Source organism: Solenopsis invicta, chromosome 9, assembly GCF_016802725.1.
Source record: "Solenopsis invicta isolate M01_SB chromosome 9, UNIL_Sinv_3.0, whole genome shotgun sequence".
Lineage (NCBI taxonomy): Eukaryota > Metazoa > Arthropoda > Insecta > Hymenoptera > Formicidae > Solenopsis > Solenopsis invicta.
In genome coordinates, this window is record NC_052672.1 from 11,794,215 (window position 1) to 11,815,672 (window position 21,458).

The window sequence follows — 21,458 nt, forward strand, 5'->3', positions numbered from 1 at the left end:
TCGATCGATATCGTGAAGAGAGACAATTTAACTCATATTTTAGTTTATTTATATTTTTGTATTGCTATTTAGAAATAAATATAATCTGAGTCACGTCTTAAACATAATAATTTGCATCGTAATGCGAAAAATGTATGCAAAGTTAAGATCGATATACATAGTATCGATTTTGGCGCGTATCGAAGTTGATCGCGCGGAGACGAAGCTACTTCTCGCTCTTTTCACTTGCGGAACGCAACGAGTGCGGGCGGACCGAAATGGTGCGAGCGGCTTCGCGACTCATTTAACAGGTAAACGAAACCATTATCAATCTCGCATTAATGCAATACTGTTGATATTGCGAGTAACGCGCGCGGATCCGTCTTAATTACGCCTATATTCTCATCGAAATGTAAGCACGGTCGCGATGCGCAAAGTTACCCCCGTACGAGAAGAAAGCCGGCTTGCCATTTTTATCCGATTGCAAAATGCAGTAGACGCGATGCAGTTCGGAGCGGGAGCGATCGGCGCGGCAAACTCGTTAATAGGAAAATTTGTATTAATCTCGCGATATTACCGCCTATTAAATTAATCCTCACATAAAGATTCGGTACTTGCATATCAATGAGTCGATCGAAAATGCGCATTTTGTAACAATTAGTGTCGAAAAAATGTATCGCGCAAATGATTGACAAAACGGTGAGCATATTATATTGCGAGTGACGAGCGCGGATACTTTATCATATTAATACGCTTACTCTAGCAAATGCAAAATAATCATCATAAAAGACAAGTTTGCTGTTCGACAATATGTTGCGGAAAAAGCATAAACGCTAGGTGAGTGCGGGACATGGTGGCGCGTCGGTATGTCGCGTGAAGTTAACCGCGCGGAGACGAAGCCGCTTCTCGCCATCTTCAGTTATATTCACGTTTCTTTTACAGAATGCAACGGACGCGGGGCGGATCGGCTCCGGAACGGAGGCGTCATTGCGGCTTTATTTCAACTGGTAAATGAAACCCTGCATTAATAGTTATTGCCAAAAGTTAATAATCGTGTAACGTAGATTCAATATTCGTACGATGCGAATTGGCGACGCGAGCGCGGCGTCGATCTTGACGCGTAAATTTGACTGTTCGCGAAGGAACGAAGCCGGCTCGCCATCTTGATTCACATTTACGTGTCTGATTGTAGAACGCGGTGGGTGCAAGATGGATCGAAGCTGAAGCGAGCGGCGTCGCGAGTCTCGTTTAACAAATAAGTGAAATCAATTTCAATCTTGATCGCGTCAATACTATCAGTTTAACCGATGCGTAATACAATGACTCTGTATTCATACCGGTGATTTATTTAAATTAACGAGTATTTCGTAATAATTATTTGGTCAAAGGTATATCGCGCTATCTGTTAACAACGATGATATATATTATATATTATCGGATTGCAAGTTACGCGCGCGGTTGTCAAGCTTATATAATATTAATATGCTTCTAACGTATATTACGAAATAATAATCGTCATAAAAGACAACGTACATTTGTTGCTTGAGACGCGGACCAGTGCATGAATGTGAAGTTGAGAGCGGGATGTGCTACGTCACAAGAGCGGCGTCGCTATGAAGTTGTCCGCGCGGGAAATCAAACCGTTTTGTCTTCTTAATTGAATTTACTTTTTATTTGCAGAACGAGGTATACGCAAAAAGGATCAACTTTGGAACGAATGACGTTACCATTCATTTAATTAGTAAGCAAAGTTTACATTAACCATATATTTATTTTTAAATAAATACATGGTACCTAAACTTAATTAACGCATAAAACATACATTCGATATTTGTTTGCGATATAGCGCGCGATTCTTGTATTTTAGTTATTTACTTTTATTAAAACTTTCTACTTTTACATATTTATCGAAATTGTAAATAAAAAACAATTCTTGCATACAAAAATAATTTTCCTATATAATTATTTCCAATATTATTTCTATTTAAACATTTTTTTGTATTTGAATACTTTTTTGTATTACAGATCGTTTAGTACCGTATGTACTACAATTCTATTGCACATTGTGGGAATATAATTTGAAGAGGAGGTCTGACAACTCTGAAATAAATTAGACTTAAGGAAGGTATGGGATTTTGATGGAGAAACTTTACTGTGAGCATTATTGCTTACATACGTAAAATTAATTGTTTATTTTGAGCATTATTGCTTACATACGTAAAATTAATTGTTTATTTTTATTTCTTTAGTCATTTTCTTTTAACTATGAAAAAATAATAATAGGAGTAAAAATATTTTAATATAAAATTTTATAAATTTATTTTTATGAAGTTATTCTTTTTGAAAACGTTTAATCATATTTTAATTTAAAAGCAATTAAAAATTCAATGTGTATAAGAATTATTTTTGTATCGTTGATTATTTTCAGAGTTACTTTAATAAGAATCTTATATTTCTGCGTTACAGATTCATCGTTGCAACGTGTCTAATAACTCCACCGTTACGCATCAAACAAGGTAACAAAACTATGAAATATAGCAAGCTATTTTATTTTTTTAATAATATAAAAGAAATGTTTTTTAGTAAAAATATTTTTTAAAAAATGTCTTAAAAACTTATGAGTTTAAATAAATAAAATTATGTTCGGATATAATAGTAATTCCACAAATTGAAATTATGGACGTGACATAATAAAAATACGGCATTATTTTTAAAATACATTATTATAATTTTAATTCAAGGATTTATTATTACGTCGCAACATAATTTTAATTCAATGAATTATTATGCTTTATAATTTTAATTTACTTTTATTATGTCGCAACGTAATAATAATATGACGAATAAAAATTATGTCAAGGCATAATAATAATTTGACAAATTAAAATTATGTTGCAACATAAAAATAATTCCATAAACTAAAATTGTCATAAAAATAATTCTGTATTTCTATTATGTCGTATCCATTATTTTAATTCGCGGAATTATTATTATGTAGGAATTATTATCAAGATGTAATAAAAATTCGTAATTTTTATTATAGCTATAAAAATAATTTTGTCAATAACTTTAATTAAATGAATTAAAATTAAGTTACGACAAAATAATAATTTTATTTATTAAAATTATTTTATGACATAATAATAATTCTATGAATTAAAATTATGACGGGACATAATAATAAGTCCGAATTAATGTTATGTAGTGACAAAATTTTAATTGGATAAATTAAAATTAAGTAACAACATAAAATAATTACATAAATTAAAACCATGTTGTGACATAATAATAATTCCATGAATAATAATTACTTCAGAACATAATACTAAATCCGAATTTTGATCGTGTTTCATATATAATAATTTAATGAAAAAAATTGTGTGTATACTAAATTAAATAATGACGAATTGAACAATATTGAATTGAAGAAAATATAAAGCTTTAGTATATACATATACAGTATAGATATTTTGAAGAAACATAGATAAAAAAATAACGTAAAAGTACAATTAATTACGCTCATTTGAAATAACCATAATAATAAAAATTTGTTTGCTTGTTTCATCGGGAATTCATGTTAGTGAATACATAAAGTATTTACAAAAGATTTATGCTATCCAAATGCTAACCAGACAAATTATTTATATTTCTTATTAAAATACATAAGAATAGAAGCAGAAATGTACAAATACTATTAAATTTTTGTAAAGGACAATAATGGACTTGAATACAGACAATAATATATTTTTTTATACTTTAATAAACAAAGCGATAAATTAACTGATATAGGCAGTAGATAAAATACTAATAAGTCTAATATTTAGAAATAATCCCATAATCAAAATAAACAAAGTAAAAGCAAAAATTCTGCTTCTCGGTTTACCAGAAACTCTCAATCATACAAGATATGTTAATATAATTAGATCATTCATTTTCAGTGTAAGCAAGAATATAAAATTTTCTTAGAAGATTTTATAATCTTAAACAGACATAATTTGCTTAAATGAAAAATATTTCTTTCTTTATCTAAGCAAATTATGTGTGTTTATAAATTCTTTTAAAAAAATTTTATATTCTTATTTAAATAAGAAATAATAAATGGTTGATTTAACACTGATTTTATTCTGTGTGAGCGTGTTTTTGGTGAAACTAGCAGAATTTCTGTTTATTATAATAGAATTCAATATTTTATTAATCGGTATGTTTGATAGATTTTATTATAAACTGGTAATTTGTACGATATTTCTAATTTGATCATTTTTGAACCGACGTATTGGTTGACCAAATCATATTGTAAAATATCGCAATAAGACTTTATACTTTCATTGCATTCATATTTATATTTCATCATTTTTGTGGTATGCGTACAAGACATTGCGACTCAACAAAAATAATTTTCGCGTCCGCATGGGCTTATGTGCAATTATTAAGCGGTATGATTTGGTATCAAAGACCGTTACAATGTGCACTCTGACTTTTCATCACATTATCGGTTCAGTGAGACAATGTCTCATTGGACTTAGCGTCTAACCAGCCGATCAGCTGGATTAACCACGATTTGTGAGCATGTCGCGGGTTGACAAAAGCACCCCAGAAAGTGCGTCTCCTTTAAGCGACTTGCTGCCTGCGACTATGGCTTGTAAGATACAAGTGTCGTATGAATCGTGGTTAAAAAAGCTTAGTCGACGTTAGACGTGCGTTAAACGTGATACAAAAGGCAGAACTCATTCGCAACGAGCTCACTATCGATCCCGTATCTATCGCGCCCGAATTGCTAGTTTGTCAGTTCGTTAATCGCGTAATAAGCAATGTCTCTTGCAGGTGCCACAATGAGATGCTTGCAACGCTACGAAATGATTTCATTAATGCAGAAATTTTTTTTATCTTTGTGTAGAATTTTTATTTCTATTTTGAGTTTTTGTGATAAATGCACTAGACATTGTAATTCGTCCAGAAAATAATTTTCGCGTTCGATTGAACACATCTCAAATTATGGGGTACGATTCGGTATCGGAGATCGAAGCAATGTGCACTCTGACTTTTCGTCACGTTATCGGTTCAGTGAGACCATATCTCATTGGACTTAGCGTCTAACCGGCCGATCAGCTGGATTAACCACGATTTGTGAGCATGTCGCGGGTTGACAAAGCACCCCAGAAAGTGCGTCTCCTTTAAGCGACTTGCTGCCTGCGACTATGGCTTGTAAGATACAAGTGTCGTATGGATCGTGGTTAAAAAAGCTTAGTCGACGTTAGACGTGCGTTAAACGTGATACAAAAGGCAGAACTCATTCGCAACGAGCTCACTATCGATCCCGTATCTATCGCGCCCGAATTGCTAGTTTGTCAGTTCGTTAATCGCGTAATAAGCAATGTCTCTTGCAGGTGCCACAATGAGATGCTTGCAACGCTACAAAATGATTTTATTAATGCAGAAATTTTTTTTATCTTCATGCAGAATTTTGATTTCTACTTTAAGTTTTCGTGATAAATGCGCTAGACATTGTGATTCGTCCAGAAAATAATTTTCGCGTTCGATTGAACACATCTGAAATTATGAGGTACGATTCGGTATCGGAGATCGATGCAATGTGCACTCTGACTTTTCGTCACGTTATCGGTTCAGTGAGACCATATCTCATTGGACTTAGCGTCTAACCGGCCGATCAGCTGGATTAACCACGATTTGTGAGCATGTCGCGGGTTGACAAAGCACCCCAGAAAGTGCGTCTCCTTTAAGCGACTTGCTGCCTGCGACTATGGCTTGTAAGATACAAGTGTCGTATGAATCGTGGTTAAAAAAGCTTAGTCGACGTTAGACGTGCGTTAAACGTGATACAAAAGGCAGAACTCATTCGCAACGAGCTCACTATCGATCCCGTATCTATCGCGCCAGAATTGCTAGTTTGTCAGTTCGTTAATCGCGTAATAAGCAATGTCTCTTGCAGGTGCCACAATGAGATGCTTGCAACGCTACGAAATGATTTCATTAATGCAGAAATTTTTTTTATCTTTGTGTAGAATTTTTATTTCTATTTTGAGTTTTTGTGATAAATGCACTAGACATTGTAATTCGTCCAGAAAATAATTTTCGCGTTCGATTGAACACATCTCAAATTATGGGGTACGATTCGGTATCGGAGATCGAAGCAATGTGCACTCTGACTTTTCGTCACGTTATCGGTTCAGTGAGACCATATCTCATTGGACTTAGCGTCTAACCGGCCGATCAGCTGGATTAACCACGATTTGTGAGCATGTCGCGGGTTGACAAAGCACCCCAGAAAGTGCGTCTCCTTTAAGCGACTTGCTGCCTGCGACTATGGCTTGTAAGATACAAGTGTCGTATGGATCGTGGTTAAAAAAGCTTAGTCGACGTTAGACGTGCGTTAAACGTGATACAAAAGGCAGAACTCATTCGCAACGAGCTCACTATCGATCCCGTATCTATCGCGCCCGAATTGCTAGTTTGTCAGTTCGTTAATCGCGTAATAAGCAATGTCTCTTGCAGGTGCCACAATGAGATGCTTGCAACGCTACGAAATGATTTCATTAATGCAGAAATTTTTTTTATCTTTGTGTAGAATTTTTATTTCTATTTTGAGTTTTTGTGATAAATGCACTAGACATTGTAATTCGTCCAGAAAATAATTTTCGCGTTCGATTGAACACATCTCAAATTATGGGGTACGATTCGGTATCGGAGATCGAAGCAATGTGCACTCTGACTTTTCGTCACGTTATCGGTTCAGTGAGACCATATCTCATTGGACTTAGCGTCTAACCGGCCGATCAGCTGGATTAACCACGATTTGTGAGCATGTCGCGGGTTGACAAAGCACCCCAGAAAGTGCGTCTCCTTTAAGCGACTTGCTGCCTGCGACTATGGCTTGTAAGATACAAGTGTCGTATGGATCGTGGTTAAAAAAGCTTAGTCGACGTTAGACGTGCGTTAAACGTGATACAAAAGGCAGAACTCATTCGCAACGAGCTCACTATCGATCCCGTATCTATCGCGCCCGAATTGCTAGTTTGTCAGTTCGTTAATCGCGTAATAAGCAATGTCTCTTGCAGGTGCCACAATGAGATGCTTGCAACGCTACAAAATGATTTTATTAATGCAGAAATTTTTTTTATCTTCATGCAGAATTTTGATTTCTACTTTAAGTTTTCGTGATAAATGCGCTAGACATTGTGATTCGTCCAGAAAATAATTTTCGCGTTCGATTGAACACATCTGAAATTATGAGGTACGATTCGGTATCGGAGATCGATGCAATGTGCACTCTGACTTTTCGTCACGTTATCGGTTCAGTGAGACCATATCTCATTGGACTTAGCGTCTAACCGGCCGATCAGCTGGATTAACCACGATTTGTGAGCATGTCGCGGGTTGACAAAGCACCCCAGAAAGTGCGTCTCCTTTAAGCGACTTGCTGCCTGCGACTATGGCTTGTAAGATACAAGTGTCGTATGGATCGTGGTTAAAAAAGCTTAGTCGACGTTAGACGTGCGTTAAACGTGATACAAAAGGCAGAACTCATTCGCAACGAGCTCACTATCGATCCCGTATCTATCGCGCCCGAATTGCTAGTTTGTCAGTTCGTTAATCGCGTAATAAGCAATGTCTCTTGCAGGTGCCACAATGAGATGCTTGCAACGCTACGAAATGATTTCATTAATGCAGAAATTTTTTTTATCTTTGTGTAGAATTTTTATTTCTATTTTGAGTTTTTGTGATAAATGCACTAGACATTGTAATTCGTCCAGAAAATAATTTTCGCGTTCGATTGAACACATCTCAAATTATGGGGTACGATTCGGTATCGGAGATCGAAGCAATGTGCACTCTGACTTTTCGTCACGTTATCGGTTCAGTGAGACCATATCTCATTGGACTTAGCGTCTAACCGGCCGATCAGCTGGATTAACCACGATTTGTGAGCATGTCGCGGGTTGACAAAGCACCCCAGAAAGTGCGTCTCCTTTAAGCGACTTGCTGCCTGCGACTATGGCTTGTAAGATACAAGTGTCGTATGGATCGTGGTTAAAAAAGCTTAGTCGACGTTAGACGTGCGTTAAACGTGATACAAAAGGCAGAACTCATTCGCAACGAGCTCACTATCGATCCCGTATCTATCGCGCCCGAATTGCTAGTTTGTCAGTTCGTTAATCGCGTAATAAGCAATGTCTCTTGCAGGTGCCACAATCAGATGCTTGCAACGCTACGAAATGATTTCATTAATGCAGAAATTTTTTTTATCTTTGTGTAGAATTTTTATTTCTATTTTGAGTTTTTGTGATAAATGCACTAGACATTGTAATTCGTCCAGAAAATAATTTTCGCGTTCGATTGAACACATCTCAAATTATGGGGTACGATTCGGTATCGGAGATCGAAGCAATGTGCACTCTGACTTTTCGTCACGTTATCGGTTCAGTGAGACCATATCTCATTGGACTTAGCGTCTAACCGGCCGATCAGCTGGATTAACCACGATTTGTGAGCATGTCGCGGGTTGACAAAGCACCCCAGAAAGTGCGTCTCCTTTAAGCGACTTGCTGCCTGCGACTATGGCTTGTAAGATACAAGTGTCGTATGGATCGTGGTTAAAAAAGCTTAGTCGACGTTAGACGTGCGTTAAACGTGATACAAAAGGCAGAACTCATTCGCAACGAGCTCACTATCGATCCCGTATCTATCGCGCCCGAATTGCTAGTTTGTCAGTTCGTTAATCGCGTAATAAGCAATGTCTCTTGCAGGTGCCACAATGAGATGCTTGCAACGCTACAAAATGATTTTATTAATGCAGAAATTTTTTTTATCTTCATGCAGAATTTTGATTTCTACTTTAAGTTTTCGTGATAAATGCGCTAGACATTGTGATTCGTCCAGAAAATAATTTTCGCGTTCGATTGAACACATCTGAAATTATGAGGTACGATTCGGTATCGGAGATCGATGCAATGTGCACTCTGACTTTTCGTCACGTTATCGGTTCAGTGAGACCATATCTCATTGGACTTAGCGTCTAACCGGCCGATCAGCTGGATTAACCACGATTTGTGAGCATGTCGCGGGTTGACAAAGCACCCCAGAAAGTGCGTCTCCTTTAAGCGACTTGCTGCCTGCGACTATGGCTTGTAAGATACAAGTGTCGTATGGATCGTGGTTAAAAAAGCTTAGTCGACGTTAGACGTGCGTTAAACGTGATACAAAAGGCAGAACTCATTCGCAACGAGCTCACTATCGATCCCGTATCTATCGCGCCCGAATTGCTAGTTTGTCAGTTCGTTAATCGCGTAATAAGCAATGTCTCTTGCAGGTGCCACAATGAGATGCTTGCAACGCTACGAAATGATTTCATTAATGCAGAAATTTTTTTTATCTTTGTGTAGAATTTTTATTTCTATTTTGAGTTTTTGTGATAAATGCACTAGACATTGTAATTCGTCCAGAAAATAATTTTCGCGTTCGATTGAACACATCTCAAATTATGGGGTACGATTCGGTATCGGAGATCGAAGCAATGTGCACTCTGACTTTTCGTCACGTTATCGGTTCAGTGAGACCATATCTCATTGGACTTAGCGTCTAACCGGCCGATCAGCTGGATTAACCACGATTTGTGAGCATGTCGCGGGTTGACAAAGCACCCCAGAAAGTGCGTCTCCTTTAAGCGACTTGCTGCCTGCGACTATGGCTTGTAAGATACAAGTGTCGTATGGATCGTGGTTAAAAAAGCTTAGTCGACGTTAGACGTGCGTTAAACGTGATACAAAAGGCAGAACTCATTCGCAACGAGCTCACTATCGATCCCGTATCTATCGCGCCCGAATTGCTAGTTTGTCAGTTCGTTAATCGCGTAATAAGCAATGTCTCTTGCAGGTGCCACAATCAGATGCTTGCAACGCTACGAAATGATTTCATTAATGCAGAAATTTTTTTTATCTTTGTGTAGAATTTTTATTTCTATTTTGAGTTTTTGTGATAAATGCACTAGACATTGTAATTCGTCCAGAAAATAATTTTCGCGTTCGATTGAACACATCTCAAATTATGGGGTACGATTCGGTATCGGAGATCGAAGCAATGTGCACTCTGACTTTTCGTCACGTTATCGGTTCAGTGAGACCATATCTCATTGGACTTAGCGTCTAACCGGCCGATCAGCTGGATTAACCACGATTTGTGAGCATGTCGCGGGTTGACAAAGCACCCCAGAAAGTGCGTCTCCTTTAAGCGACTTGCTGCCTGCGACTATGGCTTGTAAGATACAAGTGTCGTATGGATCGTGGTTAAAAAAGCTTAGTCGACGTTAGACGTGCGTTAAACGTGATACAAAAGGCAGAACTCATTCGCAACGAGCTCACTATCGATCCCGTATCTATCGCGCCCGAATTGCTAGTTTGTCAGTTCGTTAATCGCGTAATAAGCAATGTCTCTTGCAGGTGCCACAATCAGATGCTTGCAACGCTACGAAATGATTTCATTAATGCAGAAATTTTTTTTATCTTTGTGTAGAATTTTTATTTCTATTTTGAGTTTTTGTGATAAATGCACTAGACATTGTAATTCGTCCAGAAAATAATTTTCGCGTTCGATTGAACACATCTCAAATTATGGGGTACGATTCGGTATCGGAGATCGAAGCAATGTGCACTCTGACTTTTCGTCACGTTATCGGTTCAGTGAGACCATATCTCATTGGACTTAGCGTCTAACCGGCCGATCAGCTGGATTAACCACGATTTGTGAGCATGTCGCGGGTTGACAAAGCACCCCAGAAAGTGTGTCTCCTTTAAGCGACTTGCTGCCTGCGACTATGGCTTGTAAGATACAAGTGTCGTATGGATCGTGGTTAAAAAAGCTTAGTCGACGTTAGACGTGCGTTAAACGTGATACAAAAGGCAGAACTCATTCGCAACGAGCTCACTATCGATCCCGTATCTATCGCGCCCGAATTGCTAGTTTGTCAGTTCGTTAATCGCGTAATAAGCAATGTCTCTTGCAGGTGCCACAATGAGATGCTTGCAACGCTACGAAATGATTTCATTAATGCAGAAATTTTTTTTATCTTTGTGTAGAATTTTTATTTCTATTTTGAGTTTTTGTGATAAATGCACTAGACATTGTAATTCGTCCAGAAAATAATTTTCGCGTTCGATTGAACACATCTCAAATTATGGGGTACGATTCGGTATCGGAGATCGAAGCAATGTGCACTCTGACTTTTCGTCACGTTATCGGTTCAGTGAGACCATATCTCATTGGACTTAGCGTCTAACCGGCCGATCAGCTGGATTAACCACGATTTGTGAGCATGTCGCGGGTTGACAAAGCACCCCAGAAAGTGCGTCTCCTTTAAGCGACTTGCTGCCTGCGACTATGGCTTGTAAGATACAAGTGTCGTATGGATCGTGGTTAAAAAAGCTTAGTCGACGTTAGACGTGCGTTAAACGTGATACAAAAGGCAGAACTCATTCGCAACGAGCTCACTATCGATCCCGTATCTATCGCGCCCGAATTGCTAGTTTGTCAGTTCGTTAATCGCGTAATAAGCAATGTCTCTTGCAGGTGCCACAATCAGATGCTTGCAACGCTACGAAATGATTTCATTAATGCAGAAATTTTTTTTATCTTTGTGTAGAATTTTTATTTCTATTTTGAGTTTTTGTGATAAATGCACTAGACATTGTAATTCGTCCAGAAAATAATTTTCGCGTTCGATTGAACACATCTCAAATTATGGGGTACGATTCGGTATCGGAGATCGAAGCAATGTGCACTCTGACTTTTCGTCACGTTATCGGTTCAGTGAGACCATATCTCATTGGACTTAGCGTCTAACCGGCCGATCAGCTGGATTAACCACGATTTGTGAGCATGTCGCGGGTTGACAAAGCACCCCAGAAAGTGCGTCTCCTTTAAGCGACTTGCTGCCTGCGACTATGGCTTGTAAGATACAAGTGTCGTATGGATCGTGGTTAAAAAAGCTTAGTCGACGTTAGACGTGCGTTAAACGTGATACAAAAGGCAGAACTCATTCGCAACGAGCTCACTATCGATCCCGTATCTATCGCGCCCGAATTGCTAGTTTGTCAGTTCGTTAATCGCGTAATAAGCAATGTCTCTTGCAGGTGCCACAATCAGATGCTTGCAACGCTACGAAATGATTTCATTAATGCAGAAATTTTTTTTATCTTTGTGTAGAATTTTTATTTCTATTTTGAGTTTTTGTGATAAATGCACTAGACATTGTAATTCGTCCAGAAAATAATTTTCGCGTTCGATTGAACACATCTCAAATTATGGGGTACGATTCGGTATCGGAGATCGAAGCAATGTGCACTCTGACTTTTCGTCACGTTATCGGTTCAGTGAGACCATATCTCATTGGACTTAGCGTCTAACCGGCCGATCAGCTGGATTAACCACGATTTGTGAGCATGTCGCGGGTTGACAAAGCACCCCAGAAAGTGTGTCTCCTTTAAGCGACTTGCTGCCTGCGACTATGGCTTGTAAGATACAAGTGTCGTATGGATCGTGGTTAAAAAAGCTTAGTCGACGTTAGACGTGCGTTAAACGTGATACAAAAGGCAGAACTCATTCGCAACGAGCTCACTATCGATCCCGTATCTATCGCGCCCGAATTGCTAGTTTGTCAGTTCGTTAATCGCGTAATAAGCAATGTCTCTTGCAGGTGCCACAATCAGATGCTTGCAACGCTACAAAATGATTTTATTAATGCAGAAATTTTTTTTATCTTCATGCAGAATTTTGATTTCTATTTTAAGTTTTCGTGATAAATGCGCTAGACATTGTGATTCGTCCAGAAAATAATTTTCGCGTTCGATTGAACACATCTGAAATTATGAGGTACGGAGATCGATGCAATGTGCACTCTGACTTTTCGTCACGTTATCGGTTCAGTGAGACCATATCTCATTGGACTTAGCGTCTAACCGGCCGATCAGCTGGATTAACCACGATTTGTGAGCATGTCGCGGGTTGACAAAGCACCCCAGAAAGTGCGTCTCCTTTAAGCGACTTGCTGCCTGCGACTATGGCTTGTAAGATACAAGTGTCGTATGGATCGTGGTTAAAAAAGCTTAGTCGACGTTAGACGTGCGTTAAACATGATACAAAAGGCAGAACTCATTCGCAACGAGCTCACTATCGATCTCGTATTCTTTGCGTTCGAATTGCTAAATCGTTATTTAGCGAGTCGCGTAACAAACAGTATCCTTTGTATAATATGTGCCACGGAGAAGTTGCTTTAGACCTAAAATTCATGGGTAATGTCGGAAATTTGCCAAAGCCGTTCTAAGAATGCTATTCGAATCTTTGTTGCAACAGGAAATCGAAATTCTACCCTCAAATATTAATAGATGTTATGGATATTTATTTGAAATTGTGTATTGCGTGCGCAATAAGTTTGTAGAATATATTATTAGAATTATACGCAAATTTATTTTAAAATTTACTCAATATCTATATTTATTACTTAATTAGCTTTATTTTATTTTTTAGTTATCTTTATCGTGAATATTAATAATAATAGTAGTAATTAAAAAAAGCACTATAAAAATTATGTTTGTTAAATTTGTTTATTGTGTTTTTGTTGGCCATCAATTTATTTGATTTGGGCACACATAAGTTTGAGATTGTAATTTTGTCTTATTTAAAATTTTATTTACTTTGACATGTATAATTAACTGACTGATAATTAATAATCAATAATTGACTGATATAACTTCGTTATATCAGTATGTCATAATGATATATCTAATTGTTAATACTTTTTTTGTATTTAAACTTCCGGTGTATCATCTTTTTATATCCTAGAAATATAAATAGCAGGTCTGGTTACATTTCTAGGTATTATACAGTACTCGAGAGAGCAGTCTTCTTTACTGATTAAATTCTGAGGAAATATGTAATTGACTTAAAAAATTATATTTGAAGTATTAATTATATCATTAAATAGGATTTTTTGTAATTTTCTTTCTTTAGAATATACTCGAGTGAGTCACCTCTATGATAATGATATTAAAAATTTTAATTTTCTAAAAAGCCAACTTATTCTGTTTGTCATTACTCAAATTATGTGATTGATATACAGCCAGAATAGATTTGTCCGGGATCAACGAAAAATAAAATCTATCTATTCGATAAAAAGGAATTCATTAAAGGTGATCAATACTGACCAAAATTTATGATTTGCATGAATACATGTGTATAAATGCACGGCTTCTCTCATATTTACATGTTTTGAGTGTATACATAATTAAAAATGGAAATGCAACCACGTGTAGAAACGTAGAAAATTGCTATCAAGATTTATGTTAAAACAAAAATTCAATTTATTTATTAGTCTTGATTTTTTTTTTCGATAAATGTTAAAATATTTAAAATATTTATTGAAGTATAAATAATATAATTAAAGTATAAACATATTTTACGAGGTGAGGGGTTTTTCTAAAATTTGTGATGTGTATATTTCATGAATATCATTAGAAAACAATTATTGGAAAAGACAACTGTTACTTAAAAGTAAGAAGATTGAGTAATCGTTTTTCCTAGCAGAACTGTTTTTTTGTAGACATAATGTTTAAATTGTTATATTTTAAATTACATATTATTTTGATTTCTTACAAAACTGTTTTTAAATATATATATATTTAATTTAGTTTTTATATGCTTCAGCAAATTCATTCTGTCCATGTATAAAGTTGACTTACTCTCATCGCCGATTAAATTGAAAATAAAAGAACTGCCTGTTCATCGCGTCGCGCGTTTTACTTCGGGAGTGTCGTTTGAGTAAGTTATCGGACTTTTGTAAATAATTAATTCGCGCGCGATTGTAATATAATGTCGCAAGTGTTTTTACGAATGTTTAATGGGAAAAGAAGGAAGAGGAGACCTGACAATCAAAATGTCTTGAGAGGAGAAGAAGGAGACGGCCTAGGACAGGCATCGAGCCCGGGTGCAGCAATGTTTTGGGTGAGTATCATTCCTTACACATGTATGAAAGAAAAATTAATAATTTTTTTTTATATATTTGAATTATTTTATTTCAACAAATAATTAAAACAAGATATAAAATTTTATATTCGCGTAAAGTTTTTTCAAATAATATATAACTATATTAGAAAATATGAAATTTTAAAAATAGGATTAAAACTTTGACGTGTGGTTAAGAATTAGTAATTTTAAAATTTATTATTTTAAAGGCTACATTAATTTAAATTTTGTGTTTTGTGATACAGTATCATCGTAGTTTCGTGACAAAGCAACAACTCAAAAGTTCTGAGTGGTGGAAAAGAAGGCCGGAGAGGCATCCGGCTCAGGCGGAGCAACCTTGGGGTAAGTAAATATAACTTCTTACTTAAAACTAATAGTTCTTTCTCTTTTATCTAGTTTTATTTCAATAAATTAAAACAAAAATACTCAAAGAAAGAAAGGTTAAATGAAATTCTACACAAATAGATTTTTGAAATTTCCCATTTTTGGGATATGAATTCTAAATTTTCAATTAAAAGTCAAATTTTAAAAGTTTGATGAGCCTGTAAAAATTAAGTTTTAACTTCGTAATATCGATTATTTTAAACGCAGTTTTTATTTTTAAATCTTATGTTTGTGTGTTACAGTAATCATTGCAGCTTTGTGGCAGAATTATTCCGCTCGTTGCGCATCGGATCGGTGAGTCAAGAAACAAAATTTATTTCTCTTTTTTATATCAATGCTTTGCAAATGTCCTTTTTGCGGAGGATCAAAGAAAAGAATACTGAAAAAAAGAGTTTTATAATAATAGTTGCCAAATATAGATAAAATATATTTAAATAATTATATATATGAATAATATAATAAAAAATAAATTTTACATTTCTAAATATTTTGTAAACATTATTAAATTGGATAATACTTTCTAAATATTTAGAAAAGTAAAATTACTTTTGGTAAAATTAATTAAACGTTTACTTGGCATTATTTCGCTCAACATTTGGTAGCAATTACTAAACTCTTTTATTCAGTGGTCCGAATAATTTTTTGAATGGGAAACCGAGAATATAATCGCGCGCGATAATAATCATATTTTTGCGAGTGAGTGAGTGAGGAGTGCATGAAGTTAGCATCTCAAGTGTGAACATCTCACAATTAAACTACGTATTAATTAGCATCTAGCATAGTTGCATAATTTTTGATAAGTATTAACAACAGTTTTGTCAAATTTACTATAAAAATCGCGGTTTTAAGAAATGAGATGCTAACTTCCGACAATGTCAAATAGCATCTTACCGTATCTTGAATCTTTAACGGTGGGAGAGTAAAAATTCGTGGAGTTTTTAAGTTTAGATAGGTTCAGTGAATAGGTCTGATAATTAAAATCCAACAATTATCAGTAATTATTATAAGAAATGTACAATAGTGAGATGCTACAGTTTTGGCACGAGTTTTGGGCTGTACAAATGTTTCAAATGGCAAATTACGTCCCCACACACAAGCTGGTAAAGAGTTGTGACAGCTAGCGCACTTCTAATAATTATAAATAATTATTATGAATAAAAAATCCACATGATAGGGAGATGCTGTGACACTGTCAAAAGTTTTGAGTCCCACAATTATTTTAAATCATGCATTGTGTCGCCATACACTAGTTCGTGAAGAGTTGCAGCCCCTGACCCACTTCTGATCATAATAATTAATTATTATAAATAAAAAATTCACATGATAATGAGAGGCTGTGACATTGTGCAGCAAGTTTGGGTCTCAAAAATAATTTTTCTACAGCTTTCAACATACCAAAGCGCATTCCGAGTTGCGGTCGATTCCGATAATAGTTAATCAACAAAAAATTAATAACTGTCGAAAAAGCCGATTTTCCACATATATGGGTGAGATGCTGATCTTTTTCGAAGAGTTCTGAGCATGAAAAAATATTTTTTCTACAGTTCTCAACATATTAAAGCCCATTCCGAAGAGTTGCGGTCGATTCCAATATTAGTTCATCAACAAAAAATTAATAACTTCCGAGAAAGCCCATTTTTCGCATTTATGTGTGAGATGTTGATCTTTTTCAAAGAGTTCTGTGTACAAAAAAATATTTTTCCTACAATTTTCAACATATTAAAGTGTCTTTCAAAGAGTTGCGGTCAATTCCGATATTAGTTAATCAACAAAAAATTAATAATTTCCGAAAAAGCCCATTTTTCGCATTTATGTGTGAGATGCTGATCTTTTTCAAAGAGTTCTGAGCATGAAAAAATATTTTTCCTACAGTTCTCAACATATTAAAGCGTATTCCGACGAGTTTCGGTGGTTTCCGATATTAGTTAATCAACAAAAAATTAATAACCTCCGAAGAAGCAAATTTTCCGCATATATGGTGAGATGCTGATTTTTTTCGAAGAATTTTGAATGTATAACGCATCTAGCTTAGTCAATGTACAATCTTACAATCTTACAATCTTACAACGTACAATCTTACAATCAATGTGTCTCAATTTTATGTTACAGATATTTCTCGGCGTGAGAGGGGCAAAGAGAAGACAACATCCATCGTCGCTGAATTATTATAAAATAAACGAACCGTAGCCGGTTCGTCGCGTCGCGCGTTTGTTGCGGGAGTGCCGTTTAAAGTAACTGGACTAATGGATTTAATTAGTCCACGGGAGCGATTTTAATATATTATTTGCGAGTGTTTCGCGAGTGCAACAGGACGAGGAGACATCCGGTTCTGAGAGGAGGAGGAGGCCTGGGAGAGGCATCGGGCTTCAGCGGAGCAACCTTGGGGTGAATATAATTTCTTATATAAATTAACAGTTCTTTTTCTTTTACAACAGTTTTTTTTGTATTGTTTAATTTAATTAAACAAATAATTATTTATTTGAACAAAAGTACTGACAGAAATATGAGAAATAATTTAATTATTCTGATTTTATAAATATTTTTCTTTTATTTAAAGAAGATTTGCGTCACACAACTAAACTTTTTTTTTAAATTTGAATAAAACGAACAATCAACAAAATTTTTTCAAATCTATGAAATTTTTCTTTATTCGTATAGCAATGCACAAGTTTCTTTGAATCAAAAAAATGTTTTTTGATTCAAAAATACCTTTCTCTGTGCGTACAAGAATTAACTTTTAAAATATCGATTATTTTGAGCGCAGTTATAATTTTTAAATCTTGTGTTTGTGTGTTACAGTATCACCGCAGCTTCGTGGCTGAATAACTCCGCTCGTTGCGCATCGGATCAGTGAGTCACATATCAACTTTCTTATTATATTTTAATGTTGTGCAATTGTTTTCTGCACAGGATCAAAAAATAGAACATTAAAAAAAGAGTTTAGTAATAGCTGCCAAATGATGAATAATATAAAATTAAATAATTAAATATTTGGTTATAATATAATACAAAATATTTTTACATTTTGAAATATTTTGTAAATATTACGAAATATAATAGTATTCGCTACATATTCAGAAAAGTAAAATTATTTTTTATATTAATCAAATGTTTAATTGATATTATTTCACTCAGCGTTTAGTAGCTATTACTCTTTTTCAGTGAACTCGAACAATTTATCTTTTTAATTTTAAGGGGAAATCAAGTACCCAATCGCGCGCGATCGGGAGTGCCGTGTAAAGTATCATCGCGCGATCGTAACCATATTTTTGCAAGTGAGTGAGTGCATTAATTTGTGATGATTTGATAAGAAGAGGAGAAGGCCTGGGAGATAACTTTGAGGTGAGTAATACTTGCAACATATACAAAGTTTATAATATATAACCTATCTAATCAACTCAATCGCATGTTACAGATATTTCTCGGGATAAGTATCGATAAGAGGAAGCCAACGTCCATCGTCGTGGATTATTACAAAATAAACGAACCCTAGCCGGTTCGTCGCGTCGCGCGTTTGTTTCGGGAGTGTCATTTAAATTAGTTCACGGGCGCAATTTTAGTACGTTATTCGTGAGTGTACCGCGAGTGCGAGATAAGGAGGCTCGACAACTCGGATCTGAGAAGAGAAAGAGGCCTGGGAGGCATCGTGCATCGGCGTATCAATCTCTCGGTTAGTTATTTATTTTTTATATATTATTAAACAAAGAAATTTTTTATGTAAAATTATAAGATTTTATACTTGAAAGAAAGAGATTTTGAAAAATTACATTTTTGTTTTTTATTAATATTCATTTAACGTATAAGAATAAAATTTAATGTGCTAAATAATTGTTGTTTAAAATATTAAATGTTTTGAGCGCTGCTGTAACTTTTCTTGTACTTGTATATTACAGATTAACGTCGCAGGATCTGAGAGGAGGAAGAGGCCTGGGAGAGGCATCGGGCTTCAGCGAAGCAACCTTGGGGTGAATATAATTTCTTATATAAATTAATAGTCCTTTTCCCTTTTACAACAATCTTTTTCCCATTGTTTAATTTAATTAAATAAATTATTATTTATTTCGATGAAAGTACTGAAAAATGTAAGAAATAACTTAGTTCTGATTTTAAAAATATCTTTCTTTCATTTAAATATGATTGCGTTGCACAACTAAACTTTTTCTTTAACTTTAATAAAAGGAACAATCAAAAACTTTTTTTCAAATCAATGAAGCTTTTTTTTAATTGTAATGCACAAGTTTCTTTGAATAAAAGAAAATTTTTTTTATTCAAAGATATTTTTCTCTGTGCGTATAAGAATTAACTTTTGAAGTATCAATTATTTTGAACGCAGTTATAATTTTTAAATCTTATGTTTGTGTGTTACAGTATCACCGCAGCTTCGTGGCTGAATAACTTCGCTCGTTGCGCATCGGATCGGTGAGTTATACATCAATTTTCTTATTATATGTATTTCAATGTTGTGCAAATCTCCTCTGCGCAGAAATAAGAAATAGGATAATAATGACATATAATAAGTCATAAAATTAGTATTGTATTTTGAGCTATTTAAAATTTAAGTTACACAAACTTTCATAACATTGTATTTAAAAGTATCTTGTCGATAGTAGAGCGCGAGTTAGTAGAGTTTAAAAAATGTTAAGGTAGAGAAACGGAATAAAAAGCTGGATTTATCAAAATATATTTAATACAAAATAACAATAAGCGAAAACACAATCATTCGTGAATAAATAAAATTTTTCCTTTATATACAATAAATTTCGCCATGTTATTCGCCATTACTCTGCAGTTCAGGATATTATCATTTTATATTTGTCTATTTCGCAGAAATTATCTCATTTCTAATTATACGAGTATTAGAAGCATCATTTTTCCTTTTTCTTTATTAACACTATTTATATTTCCGTCGATAAATTGCGATAATTGCTATCTTTGAAAACGACTTAATCCAGCATCTCTTTGTTAGTTTACTTCGATAATGCATTGTACAATATACTATATTAACAAGCGAAGTACGCGCATTCTGGACTAGGTCGCTGATCAATCGAAATACGAGTATTAGGAACACTAAGAGCATTCACGCGTTTCGATTTGTTAATTCTCGCGCTCATGTTTTGGATGTTTCTGTATAGAGGAGATTAATATATGGGATCCGCTTAATCATACCTCACGTTTAGCGGCAAATGCGGCCAATCTATAAATTAATTTGTCTCGTATGAGTATCGTATATAATGTCATCTATAAACAAGAGCATGTAACGATAAACGAGAGATTTGATTACTAATAACGACTGCGATTAAATTCCGATTGACTTAGTCGACAATCACAACTCATCAAACTTTACTTACAATATTTTGTTAAGACGAATAAGATTATTAAGTTTTTATTACTTAATACATGATAAGAAGGATAATTAATTATGCAGTAATTTCGTTATAAGCGAGAATTAATAATTATGCAGAACGAACTAATCGTCGATTCGATTAGATCGGAGTTTGGTCGAAATCGATCCGATTGGTGCGCAAATGGAACGATACCACGTGGAAGTATTATGCGTTTGATGAATTAATTAATTGAACTGATTAATCACAAACGAGTATTGAGAAAGAAATCTGATTTGTGCGATTATATTTGCATATATGTATGTATTTACATATATTGCTCAAGGCTTTCTTAAAGAATTCAGAGCCGTTTGAAAACAACATATTTTCGTTAAACTTAGATCTTTGTAAGAATTATCGACAAGAACGTATTGATAATTACGTTCATTTCTAAATAAATAAAATCCGTAACGATCCACGTAAAATATTTTCTTTCACATTGAAAATTGAAATTGAAAATTTTTAATCTCCAACTGAAAGCATGTAGCTTCGCGATCGTGTTTCTTTAAATAAAAAAATTTACGACCTTTATCTAAAAATGTCATATTAAAATATTATTTGTTCAGTTGGCATTTTTCTTTAAATTTTCATATACGTCTATTTTATTGAAAAAAATTGTGTTATATTAAAAATGTACATTAAAAAAAAATTTATTTCATAAATTTCGGTTTTCAAAAATAAAATGTG

The 21,458-nt window shown here is 34.7% G+C and overlaps 1 protein-coding gene across 3 annotated transcripts; it reads left to right on the plus strand.

Moving 5' to 3' along the window:
- The first annotated feature begins 27 nt into the window (after positions 1-27).
- LOC105192789 lies at positions 28-20,259 on the plus strand. Of its 3 annotated transcripts, XM_011157028.3 has the most exons (10): positions 42-290; positions 922-986; positions 1,660-1,720; positions 2,005-2,104; positions 2,446-2,495; positions 14,689-14,802; positions 14,892-14,985; positions 15,252-15,348; positions 15,633-15,684; positions 17,500-17,835. In XM_011157028.3, the coding sequence occupies exons 6-10, from the start codon at positions 14,705-14,707 to the stop codon at positions 17,513-17,515; spliced, it is 357 nt and encodes a 118-aa protein (XP_011155330.2). In that variant the 5' UTR covers positions 42-290; positions 922-986; positions 1,660-1,720; positions 2,005-2,104; positions 2,446-2,495; positions 14,689-14,704; the 3' UTR covers positions 17,516-17,835. The 3 variants fall into 3 exon arrangements, 1 of the variants encoding a protein (XP_011155330.2); XR_005575522.1 differs by lacking the exons at positions 42-290; positions 922-986; positions 1,660-1,720; ... (1 more) ...; positions 2,446-2,495; positions 14,689-14,802 and adding exons at positions 18,190-19,060; positions 19,284-19,355; positions 19,759-20,259 and having other exon boundaries at positions 14,809-14,985; positions 17,500-17,775; XR_005575521.1 differs by lacking the exons at positions 14,689-14,802; positions 15,252-15,348; positions 15,633-15,684; positions 17,500-17,835 and having other exon boundaries at positions 28-290.
- The last annotated feature ends 1,199 nt before the right edge of the window (positions 20,260-21,458 follow it).